The sequence below is a fragment of the Panicum virgatum genome, chromosome 3N, assembly GCF_016808335.1.
Source record: "Panicum virgatum strain AP13 chromosome 3N, P.virgatum_v5, whole genome shotgun sequence".
NCBI classification, from domain to species: Eukaryota; Viridiplantae; Streptophyta; class Magnoliopsida; order Poales; family Poaceae; genus Panicum; species Panicum virgatum.
The window spans coordinates 416,535-429,035 of record NC_053147.1 but is presented as its reverse complement, the minus strand read 5'-3'; the positions used below and the strand labels follow the sequence as shown (position 1 = coordinate 429,035).

The window sequence follows — 12,501 nt, the reverse complement described above, 5'->3', positions numbered from 1 at the left end:
GTTTTTCAAACAACTGGGGACTACAATTAAGAGTAGGCGGCAAGGTGTCTTCATTTACAGGAGTTGCAAAAGATGCCGAAGAATCTAGGCAATCATGCATGCTCGAAAGTGGTCATCAGTGAACTTGACATTAGATACCTTTAGGAAATTCTGAAACTTGGGGATCATCTAGAACCAACCACCCGTGATTTTCTAAGTTGGAGAAACATGAAGAATCTCAGTCCAGACGCATGGAGGAGCCAGGCTTAGAACTGAATGCACAGATTGCTTCCAGAATTGGAAAAGGGGACAGGAGATAAGAGATTGAACGTACAAGATGCACCGTGGCATTTCGCTTTTGCATCTTAGACTGTAAGACGGATCAAATTGGTTCAGAAACAGAGAGACAGAATTCGTAATTGCAGGAGAGCTGCCTGAGTGCCTGACCGGTTTCACTTTCACTAGGAAGGCTCGGTACCCGGCGCATTGTCGGCAGTAGCATCGCAAACATTGCAGCACATACAGACAGTGAGACTGAGCCCAGATGACATGAGAGCGATGATCACAGCTTTGTCACCACAAGGGGCATGCCGAAGCCAGGCTCGATGGTCAGCCGGAACACGGGTGCGTGCCGGTACCTCGGCGACGGCGCGAAGGCGAACCTGCTCAGCAGGCGGGCCAGCACCACCTTGAGCTCAACCATCGCCAGGTTCTGCCCGATGCAGGTCCTGGGCCCGTGCCCGAACGGCATGTACATGCCTGCCGGCCTGCACGCCGCGGCCACACCCACACCGTTGGCGAACCGGTCCGGATGGAACTCGCAGGCGTCGGGGCCCCAGGCGTCCTTGTCCTGGTGCAGCATCGATCTGTCCACCTGGATGATCGTTCCATGGGGGACGTCCAGGCCGCCTATCTTGACGTCTATCAGCACCTCACGCATCATCAGCGATGCCGGAGGGAACAGACGGAGAGTCTCTTGGATCACCATCGTGATCTGCATTTGTTACTGGTAACATTAGGCGGTCCCAATAATGCAGTCCGATGGATGGATGGATGAATTGCTCACGATTCTGAGTTGGCGTAGAGCGTTGACATCGAGTGTCGCTCCTCCCTGGCAGACCTCTGCAGCTTCAGCTCGGGCGTGTTCCTGCCACTCAGGGTGCGCGGCCAGTAACATCAAGCACCAAATCATGGTGACTTCTGTGGTCCCATGCCCTGCAAAGTACATGCCCTTGCAGTTGCCGATGATGAAGTCCTCAGCATCACGCCCTTGCAGGTGACAACCTTGTGCACCATCAATAATGACGCGAAGAAGGTCGTTGTCCGTGCTGTTATTGTGTTCCTTCATGACATCCAGGATCAGTAAACGAGCTTCCTCCTCCAACTTTCCTATTTCTCGGTTGACGCTGGTAGGCAGGTGCTTCCTGTAACAGCATTAACGACCTGCAACATCAATTTCAAGTGCTTTCTTCTTGCCGCAACAAAGTATGTACTCCTACTTACCAAAATGCAGAGAGTCCCACCAGGGCATCTTGCTGAGAAATAGCCTTTTGGAGCTGCCTAAGCTTGCAAAATATCTCTTCTCCTCTTGTGAAACTTCTCCCAAAACAAATCCTGGCGATTACATCTGCTGACAGCTTCCGCAAGTAATCGTCAACAACTATATCCCTACTCCCTCCCACATTGTCGAGAATGCTCTCCCATGATTCCAACAATGGAGCAGTTGCATCCTCAACCAGCTCTATCATACCCTGCATATATATAGTATAGTTTTCTTTCATCCATGAGGCAATCCCATGTTTTCTAGCCAAAGATAGCATAAGCAACTGTATTGAAGTACCTTAATCTTGTCCACGAAGAACTCCGGCGCAATGAGCTTCCTCTGGTAGGCCCATTCATCACCATTCACTGTAAGCAAACCTCTACCAAATAAGGCTTTGCGAGATCTTTTTAGATACTTAGGCTTCCCCAGCTCTGATGGTGTGCAGTGACCAATGTCCTTCACCAGTTCTGGATCAGAAACATGCAGTATCTCAAGAGCTCCCGTTGAGGATATGAACACCGGGCCTGTTCAAAATTAACAATTCACCTATCTCATTGTGAGAAGATACAATTCACTTATAGAACTTCTGTTGTTCTACAATTCTCACTAATGTAGAAGATCTTCCATATCAATTAGCTGGGAAATGCACAATCTCCCATGGGAAACACAACATATAGAATCAGTGTGGAAATTTCAATTCGCAAGTCAGCTGATGTCCCTTTCAAAGAAAAAGTCAAAAGATGACCATCCAGATGACTATAAAGAGGTGATGGCTATAATATTTCAAAGTGAACCCAAACTCCAAGTAAAACTGCATTTTAACCAGATGCATAAATAAAATGCATTTATTTCCAATAAAATTTCTAGGAAGATGCACACAAGCCCAGACCCTCAAGAGCTGAAATCCTATTATATTTTAAAATGACCCCAGATGACAAGTACAACAATATTATTAACCACAGACTTTTCTCTGTTTCCACTTTCCAGTGGAAATTTCTTAGGAAGGTGCACCTAACCTAAGCCCAAAAGGTCAAGACTGTATATTTTAGAATGACGCGACATTCCAAGTAAAACTATATTAAACAGATAGACTTGCCTAATCAAATCCAATTATTTCCTGTAGCACCCAAAAAAAAATCTATTCACACTTCACAGAGTTATGTGCTACTAATGAATTTCACAGAGTTATGTGCTACTAATGTCAAGCGCCTCCACCTTGACAAGAGTGCAGCCAATATCGAGGGCTATAAATTAGCGAAGAGGGTTGCAAAGCGAGCTGTGAGTGTAGCAAAGGGTAAGGCGTATGATGACCTGTATCAGCGGCTAGGCACGAAAGAAGGGGAGAAGGACATTTATAGGATGGCTAGGATCCGCGAGCGGAAGACAAGGGACATCAACCAAATCAAATGCATTTTGGAGCTGCCTCAGCTTGAAACATATGGATTTTCCTTTTGTGAAAACTGCTCTTGAAACAAGTACTGGCAATCACATAAGCTGAAAAGTTTCTCAGGTATATATCAACATAGATCTCCTTACTACATTATGTGCCATCCACCAATTATCCCATGCTTGTAACAGTGGAATTGTTGCATCCACAATTAGCCCTATCACACCCTATCATTGTTGGAGCAACATTGTTAGGCCGATGATACAGCTGTATGTGCTTTTTAAGTAAAATGTAATATCCTTAATTATTTCCATTAAGAACTCTGGTGCAAGGATCTTCTCACAAGTTGAAAGGCCGTCATTTGCTGTCATCATACCTTCTCCAAAGGGAGGTTTAAAGGATTTCATCAGATAATGTGGCTTCCCAGGCTCCAATGGAGTCCAGTGGCACATGTCTTTCACAATTTCTGGCTGAGCAACATGCAATATCTCCACAGCTCCTGTTGAGTAAAGGAATACGGGCCCTGTTCCAATTTCCAAACACTATGCAAGCACATAACAAATTTAACTGAAATAATGAAGACTGAAGAAGAGATTGCAGCAGGAAACAATACGCTCAAGCTAATCTTAAGAAGAATATATCAGCCAACAATAGAACCAATGGATGCTGTTCTTCCAGAATACTTAGCACTGGAATATAAATTTCTTAATTTCACTATATGCAAGTAAATAAGAAATATAAATACAGTAGACAGTAGTGTATACACAACAGCATACACTACATCAAATGTAAAAATATTAAGTACTTGTATAGTGCTCTAGCTCAAAATACTTGGTGCTGAACATATGAGTAATGGTTTGAATATATGAGTGATGGTTTGTCCTTTTCCTGACCTACCGTCCTTTTCTCATTGTTTAGGTCGCTTTCCAATCCTGGGTGGACAGATACAACTTGAAAACGTGGCAAGTATTCATCAGTAGACTTGTAGCACCTTGATTTCTGGCTCTTTGCTTGCAAAATTTTACCTTCTCATACAGTAGTATATATAACTTTGCATTCTGTAACTGCATGACACAGGACACTAGATTATCTAGCCAACAGCTCTACGTCAGAAAGAAAAACAAAGTTACAAATTAAACATATGCACAAGCTTCAAATAATAGATGAAGAATCATCTTGGAATTACAGACTGGTATCCTTTTTTAAACATAAGGCAAACATAAAAAAAAAGATTATTTTAATCATGGGTTAAACTTTAAGCATAGTTTAGAAGAATGAAGCATAGGACTACAGTCTTATGTACCAGTCAAATCATAGCAAGTATTATGCACATCGAGTCTTCAAGACAACAATTTTTTTAAGGCACTTAGAAGAATTCATGGGCACACTTTGACGAAGAGTCTTAGTTACATACTTGAGTTACAGTCTAAGCAATGAAATATAAGAAAACTACCAACACAAGGTAACGGTGGAACAGCAGCAAGCATCAGTAATTCAGTATGTGCTTTGTTGAACTGAGCAAAGTTATGAAGAAAAAAAATATATGTTCCTGAATTTGGTTACAAAAAACACATTGGTGGATCTCGTCAGCAAACACAAAATTTGAAGTTCAAATTAAACTTGAAACTTTTCACACAGAAATGACACAACACCGGCAACAATCATATGCCATCACACAGCAATTTGGGTCAACAGGTATGTACTGGATATTTAGAACATAGACCACCAACTTCTTGTATCCACATGCTGTGTTGTAGTTGTACTCTGGGATCTACGGTACAACAGTTGCCTTCTAACATTGCCAGCAGAGTTGGTGAAGCACAGTAATATAGCTAAACTGGCAAGACTTACAACTGGAGCTGCTGCAATATACAACCATCTATGGCGGCCACGTGCTCTGTTTGGCTGCTGCGCAGAATAAGCAGCATGTTCATGTGTATTAGTCTCTTCCATTGTACCCCCAACTGTATTAGAACTTCCTTCAACCTCTGGTTCATAAGAAGTTTCTTCAATGGTTTCCTGGGGATGAGTATGCTCCACCCCATGGATGCTTCCCTCGTTGGCTGTGGCATGCTTGGACCTCTCATATTCTGTGTCATCTGTAGGAAGCTCATATCGACAAACTGGGCATGTATTTCTAGAACTAAGCCATGGCAAGATGCATGATGAATGGTATAAATGCATGCATGGTAGCTGTTTTGCTATAGTGTGGATAGGCATGTCATCTTTGCAGACTGGACATGTTACACCACCATTTATCTCATTGCTTGTGGAGATGACCACAGATGGAAGATTTTCCACGGAAGATGTCACTGCAGGTGGAGCTCCTCTTGTGGTATTGCTATCCTCAGCAAACTGTTCAAGAAGCATTTCGAATTGTCTTGCATCAACATAATCACCAGGATTCCCAATAAAAACTCTCCTGATTTCTCAGCCTCCTGTGTCTGCCCTCAAATCAGTCCTGTTTACTCCTTGGCTTCCAGCTGTTCTCCAAGTCAACACAGTATCTTCGGATTCCTGCTCATTCAATCCACTTGGGTTGATATGAAGCCATCGCTGCCGGTGCTCCTGCATGGTGTCGCCTGCTTCATCCAAATCAGACTCTTCAGACTGGTCATCTTCTGGATCATCTGAATCCCACTGATCCAGTCCAGCATTCATGGGATCAATATCTGTATCTATGTTTATGTAGCTCTGAGTGTCAAGTTGAATGAAAATATCCCTTCCCATTGTGGTTTGGTGCTCAAGAGAAGCATCTGATTCCCCAGCATCGTCACCAAAACTAATGTTTGATTCAAGTTCACCAAACACAGAATCAGAGTAATTGAGACCATCACTCTCATCATCTGAACTGTGCCATCTTTGGGATCGATTTGGCGTAGAACTATGTGATGCATACTGATGTGGGACTGCCGGAGAATCAACATCTGCTTCATGACCTTGTCTAGCTAGGTTGATCAACTGGGAGAACTGCTGTGCGAAAGCGTCCCCCATGGGTTCATCCCTTGTGACCCTGGATCTTTGCCCCGACCGTCTTGTTTGTCGATTAGCTCTGGTAGTCTCATCCCTGTAATTGTCACTAAGCACAGTCACCTTGCACTCACTGCAAATCGCTAAAGCTTCAAAGCTATCAGCAATCTCAGTGTCCAGAGTAAAAGGTCTTGTGCAAACTAGGCATTGCACGTCTGGCTGAGTGGCATGGAGTTCATAGCTGCCAGAGTGCCTTTGATGGTCAGACATGGATAGCTAGTTGTGTCAAATGTGAGGCACTTTTTTCCTATAGCAATGTGGCAGGGAAAGAAGCAAATATGAAGTCAACTTGAGACATGAACTGGACCCAAAGAAAGCAGGAATGTGCTGGATATCAGGATCAGGTCCTCACGATATGCATCACTTAAACACATGGCAATGTGAACCTGCCAAAAGAATGGAAGTGATTGTCAGGCAAAGAAAGAAGATACTGAAAAAATCCACCAGGCGTTTTATTTGATTCAGCTATAACTACATGATTTGGAGCCCCAATTGAACACAACAAAAAGAAGCAACCACAAAACAGAGCAAGTATTTGACTGTGGTAGCACATCAACTGTAAAGGGAGGAAGCATAGGCAACCAGAACAATCAGATAAAAGAGTAAAAATAGTCAAGCTTCAGAAGATAGCTCGGGGTTGTTCGATTTCCCACATCGCTGATGCTCTATAAGATGGGCATAAGAGTAGACAGACAATACCATTTTGTGAAGAACATGCAGCAGGATATCCACGCGACGCGACTTAATGGACCTAGCAGGTTCAGCGGCTGCGGCATTTTACCAAGCCGCGGGCAACACGCTGATCGGATAAAGTAAGACAAGCGCAAACAATTGATTAGGGAAAGGAGGGGAAAGGGAAGGGAAGATTTGAGAATAAACAAAATTGGTATAAAAAAAAACTAGGGCAGTAGGGGAGCTTCCTCATCCTCACCTTGAGCGGCGATGTGGAGGAGACGCAAACCCAAATCGATTCAGGCGAATCTACGGAGAAGACGGCGGACGGAGCACTGAATTGGATTGGGGGTTCTTCAGTCCTAGTCCTAAGTAAGATTTGGCAGGCACCAAGCTCCGTGTGTCTGGGGACTCTGCACAAGGTCCGTGTTGGGCCCAGTCCGTTCGTGTTGGTCCATCTGCACAAACCCAGCCCAGCCCAGCCCAGGCTTGGTCGTCGAGGTCGGCTTGGTGGCGGGGACAAGAGCCTTCGCTGTCGCCAGCCTGGAGGAGGAGGAAGAATCAAGAGTCGCCAGCAGTACCAGCACGGATAGGCCGGCGGCCACCACGAGTCGCTGGTTGCACGACAAGTCGCTTCGGTTGCTTGATTGTTTCGCTTCTTTGGCGGCGCGTCCTGCTCCTGTGCTGCGTCAAACGGCGGAAGCCCCTCGATCCCCATGGCCTACCGCCGGAAGCAGGGCGCCACCGACGATCGACGGAGCTCCTATCCTCAGGCACGCACTCCTCTCTCACTCTCCCCCTGCCTCGTTTGCTTGCTTCCATTTGTCGCCTTCCTTCTAGCGTACGCTACCATTTCTTGATTGCGGATTCCCAAGTGTTGCTTCTCAAATCTATACTTCATTCTTCAATCGTGTGGCACATCATAAATCACTGTGGATTGCTTGGTCCCTTCTTATTACATGTCCTAAATCATGACGCATATGCCTTAAGTCCTAATGTGCATTAAATTTCTAGGATCCTGCTTCGTCATACAGTTACACGTCGTTAAAAAGAATAAATGAGCAGCCCAAGCTTGGATTGTGGCAAACTTTGGCAAGCAAAGCCAAGGGAATTCTCGATGAGGACGCCTTGGCGCATAAGTTCGAGGACTTCAGGAAAGAACGACCCCGCAGCAGCACCAGTTCATCCAGTGGAGATCAGGTAACGCAGCAAGTGTTTATCTCAACATCTCAACACACAGACAGTCACAAACCAACTTCTCGTGTATGCATTCTTGTCCCTCTTCAATAATGTTCCAGGCTGCCTTTCTGCTTACAGCTCCTGCAACATTTTTTAATTTCAGGCCCCTCAGTCTCGTTAGTCATTTGAAAACCACTGGAAGACAGGAGATGCTGCTGCTCGAATCAGGCCGGAGGCGCTTTCTGCTTCTGTCAACCATCTTGGTGGAAAAATAAAAAAAATGTGTTGGAAGTAATGATATTTTTACTTAGCTCCGGACACCTATTTTTCTTTAGCCCTATTAATGGCATAACCATCTGGAGAATTAACGACTTGTTGCTTCCATGCTTTAACAGGAGGGACTCACAATTGTGGATAATAAGACATCCAGTATCATTGAGGAAACAAAGAAAATTCAAATCAGAAGGAAGCCTACCAGTTCGAGTTCTTACATGTCGAGTTCAGCAGTACATACAGTCAGCACTCCTAATCTCTCATTGGATCAAGCTCAAGCTGCAGCCGAGGAGACTCATTTGAAAGCTTCTCGTAACGTAAGGTGCCGCATGCTTATATCTTGATGACAAATATGCTATTGTACCCGGTGATTACTGGAAACTCAATGCAGAAAAATTATAGCTTCTTTTACGTGTGAAAGACTTGCAACATTTAGTGGTCCTTATATCCAGTTCAATTATCCCTAAGATAGGTTTTAAATTTTATGAATCGTGTGCAGATTAATTCTCAGTATAAATAAAGAAAAGATATTTGTTTTTCTGCTGAGAGATATTTCTATTTCAGCTGCCCTATACTAAGTCTTAAGCTCTTGTTTATGGACTATTGGTTATCAGTGTGGTTGAGAATTAACACATATGCCTGCTTATGTTACCTAATGTTATCTTATTTGATCTCCAGTGTAATTTACTATAAGTACTGTGATCACCTAATTGGCACCATAAGCACTTTTCTCTGGTTACAATGAACCAGGGTTCACCTTACCGTTTTTACTGTAGTGGTAACCGTTTTTTTTTGACAAAAAAATAACTTTTGTATTTTTGAATTTTGAATCAAACACCGTTTACCGGACCGGTAACCGCATCCCGCTCACTAGCGGTATCGGTAAAATCACCGGTAACCGGCGATTTACCGGCGGTAAGGTGAACCCTGCAATGAACTACCAGATTGCTTTGGCCCTTGCGAGATAAAAGAACAAAAAATCTTCTACCTTTCACCATGCGTATGTCAATGATTCAAATAAATAAGTATATGATCTTTTGTTATAACTTGCTGTGGTGATGTTTTTTTACCTCATTGAAAAAATTTCGGGTTGCTAATGCAATGGCTGCTAAAGCGAAACTTCTACTTCGTGAACTAAAATCCGTTAAAGCTGATCTACCTTTTGCAAAGCAAAGATGTGCTCAGCTAGAAGAAGAGAACAAGTTACTGCTAGAAACAAAGCAGAAAGGGAGCAAAACTGGAGAGGATGATGACTTGGTAATCTTTTTCTTATCAAATTTGTTTGTTTTCTTACTGAATTATTCTAATAAATTGCATACATCTTGAATTTCTGTTAAATCAAGAATATTGAATGGGTGATAATTCATCACCAATTGCTGTTAATGTGCATTCTATTTCTGAGCATTTGCAGTTTCTGTGCTTTGCCTCTTTTGAAGGATCAGCATTGCGTAAATTTATTGTGGGTTGACTTGATTAATGTGAATCTATGTTGTAAAGTGATGATAAGTAAAGGCCATTCTCATATTCTCATTTCATATTAGCTATTAACTACTAGTACTGCCCAGATTGTTCTTAACTACCTTTGAAGAGTATCACTATTCCTTTAGAGCCCGTCGTATAGAAAATGTGAACATGGTTGTTTATATTCTGTTCCGAAATTTTGTCTCTGAACAACCTGTCGTTGAAACAGATCCGTGTGCAACTGGAGACCTTACTAGCCGAGAAATCAAGGCTGGCACAGGAAAACTCGACGTATGCCCGTGAAAATCGCTTCCTGCGTGAGATAGTAGATTTTCATCAGTTCAGTACTACCGAGGACGTTGTCTCCTTGGATGATGGCAATATGGGAGACAATGACCCAGAAGAGGACAGCGACCTTATTTACACTGAGAATATGTTACCTGTGGTTGAAGAAAATTCTGGTGATGAAGAACTCTCCCCTGTGCCCTCGAGTCCTGAATCTCCAATCGTCATCCCAGGGGATCCAGCGTCTCCTAGATCCAGCAACTCTCCGAACCCCTCAAAGCCAGATGCATCAGCATCTGACACAGCTTGACGCATGTGAATTGTCATCTTATTCAGGATTTCAAATGGTTTTGGTGGTGCTCTTGTGTGCATAAAATTTTGTCCATTCTTTATCCACATTGGTTTGCAATTGTAATGTAGTTACAGGTTTCTGCTTGGTGTATAAAGTGTATAGCTTGGTTTCCTTCATGCGGGGTTTTTGTGAAAAGCGGACTCGTGTGATTATAGGAGTCTGTAAATCTATACGGTATTTCCGTGTGTACAGTGTACCGATTATTGGTGAATACTGACAGTTGTGAATAGGCAAAATGAAGATCACTTTGGAGTTTGGCAGGAGAGGTTGTTACCTGCATGGTACTAGTTACATGTATTGTGATTTGTGAAACCCAGTCAGTGTTGTAAGGAAGCCAGAGCATTGCTAGCTGTTCAGCGTTTCTGACTGACAGCCTCATTTCCACTCAGCCTTTCAGACTATCAGCCTTCACCCGATGGACAAGGTAATCAGCATAAGCAAGCAAAAGGTATCATCTCAGAATTAAGGAAATAAACGTTGCATTAAACCATGTGCGCCAATTTGAATGCTGCAGGGGTTCATGCGAACGACCGATCGTCCATGCTCCACCTACCAGACAGTTCGTTGGTGAGGAGTTAACCACCGGCCACGGCCTAGCCGGCATATTCAGATGCAGCTAGCGGCACATATAGGGGAAGAGGATACATGATCATGAGTTCATGACACAGGTCAGGCTCCAGAGGCCATTCTCCAATTTATCCATGTTAGCCTGTTTGGTGAGGCAAGATCCAGGACGAAGGCAAAAAATACTTTTGCAAACAAAAACTTTAGATCTTGTTTTGTGCCTCCCACTTCCCGGTCCAGAATCACAGGAGTAACAATTTGTCACTGTGGGCGGCTGGATCAGACAAAAAAAAAACAAATGACACCCGCAGCTGCTTCCAGCTTCCATTATTCCACCCAACATGTGCCTGTGCTGTGCCTGCACATCGGGCGATGATCTGATCTACTATGTGTTAACTAGCTTGGCATCCTGCTCATCACTCAAGGGTTAACTATGCCATGTGTCGCGCTTGCATCTACATGGATCATCCAATCATGCTTCAGTTGGCCAATGTAGTACGTAGTAGTGTAAAAGTAAAGATACCATCACCAGTTTGCTGCCTTTTCAGTATATGTGCTTCAACTTTTTGGCTGGTTGTGGCTGGTGTCTGGTGCTGATTTGTTGTGAGAGAAAAATACTGCTGACTGGCTGGTGGTTGGCGCTGATTTGGTGTAAGAGAAAAGCTCTTCTGGTTGGTTGGCTGACAAGCTAGCTGACAACCTTCCAAGCTTAATATGATGATAACTTTTCTACAAACTCTGAAGAGAGGACATGCACTTGTTTCAGACCGAAGCAATGCATTTTGACAGACAACATGATTCATGAAGTATGACTCTGCTAGTAGAGAAGAATGAGTAGACCAGAAGCGCTCTCTGATTTTTCTTTTTTTCTTGAATCTCGCTGGGCACGATCCTTCCAGCAATCCCTTGGCCAACAAGTACAAGACAAACATAACTTACACAGATGATGGCATCCAAAGATCCAATGGGGTTGCCGCATTGATGGGTGAAATTATGCCTCCATCAACCTTTCTGCTCAAATAAAAAGGACCACAAGCAGATATATGCATGCATCTCTTTATTTCTGCTACCCATCTGCATTTGGTACTAAATCTCACATTATATTAAAAACTGTAATCAGCTTGTGCTTAATACCCATGATCCTTTTTGTTCAGCAGACTCCGCAAAATGTACCTAGCGTCTGTATTCCTTTTAATGGCATGTACCATCAGTGTGACCAGCTCCTTTTGTTTATTGGACGGACTATCACTATCACTAGGATTTTTTTTTCTTGTTTACACAATTATTTGGCATTAATGACTATGTAGCAATAATTGATCGACCAGGTGAACGACCATATACATCAGAAAAGAGTACTAATTGTTAAACTGCATTGTTGGTGGATGCAAGCATGCTGGGTGGGGAATTAGATTAAAAACAGCTGTGTACTAATGGGCTATATGCAGTCAAATGCTGATAGTGATAGCCTGGTGGACATTACAGCTCCTTTAAGGTTTATGCTGAGTGCAAATGGCCGGTTTCATTTGACCATTATATTGATCATCATCCAACATTCATGTAATCGTCATTAAATAAGAGTTTTTTTTCTTCTGATCACCGTGTAATGATTCCTCGTTCATGGAATGGAAGCCATCCAAATGGACCTGTTGTGTGTGCATGATGGTACCCCATCATCACTTGTTTTCTTCTAGCAGATAGCTAGTGCTGTGTCTTTTGAACATGTCCCTTGAACACTAAGAGATCAATAATGATATTTAAAAAATTAAGGCTCTGCAC

At 43.3% G+C, this 12,501-nt stretch overlaps 2 protein-coding genes and 1 pseudogene across 2 annotated transcripts; 1 reads left to right on the top strand and 2 right to left on the bottom strand.

Moving 5' to 3' along the window:
• Positions 1-303: 303 nt before the first annotated feature.
• LOC120663414 (cytochrome P450 714C3-like) lies at positions 304-2,044 on the bottom strand. The gene is made up of 4 exons (XM_039942220.1): positions 1,820-2,044; positions 1,483-1,730; positions 1,046-1,403; positions 304-973 (listed from the first exon to the last, which is right to left on the bottom strand). The coding sequence occupies exons 2-4, from the start codon at positions 1,725-1,727 to the stop codon at positions 542-544; spliced, it is 1,035 nt and encodes a 344-aa protein (XP_039798154.1). The 5' UTR covers positions 1,728-1,730; positions 1,820-2,044; the 3' UTR covers positions 304-541.
• A 2,355-nt stretch (positions 2,045-4,399) lies between these two features.
• LOC120663415 lies at positions 4,400-7,027 on the bottom strand. The gene is made up of 2 exons (XM_039942221.1): positions 6,871-7,027; positions 4,400-6,325 (listed from the first exon to the last, which is right to left on the bottom strand). Exon 2 carries the CDS (start codon positions 6,147-6,149, stop codon positions 5,340-5,342), a length of 810 nt encoding a protein of 269 aa, XP_039798155.1. The 5' UTR covers positions 6,150-6,325; positions 6,871-7,027; the 3' UTR covers positions 4,400-5,339.
• Positions 7,028-7,054: 27 nt separating this feature from the next.
• Positions 7,055-10,421, top strand: LOC120663413 (annotated as a pseudogene).
• The last annotated feature ends 2,080 nt before the right edge of the window (positions 10,422-12,501 follow it).

What these genes read in the sequence shown, in the direction of transcription:
- LOC120663414 (XM_039942220.1), bottom strand. Translation starts at nt 1,727, where the DNA reads ATGATAGAGCTGGTTGAGGATGCAACTGCTCCATTGTTGGAATCATGG. An exon ending in GTGGGACTCTCTGCATTTTG is followed by an intron (nt 1,404 to 1,482) that starts GTAAGTAGGAGT and finishes ATGCTGTTACAG; the next exon opens with GAAGCACCTGCCTACCAGCG. An exon ending in CTCTACGCCAACTCAGAATC is followed by an intron (nt 974 to 1,045) that starts GTGAGCAATTCA and finishes TAACAAATGCAG; the next exon opens with ATCACGATGGTGATCCAAGA.
- LOC120663415 (XM_039942221.1), bottom strand. Translation starts at nt 6,149, where the DNA reads ATGTCTGACCATCAAAGGCACTCTGGCAGCTATGAACTCCATGCCACT.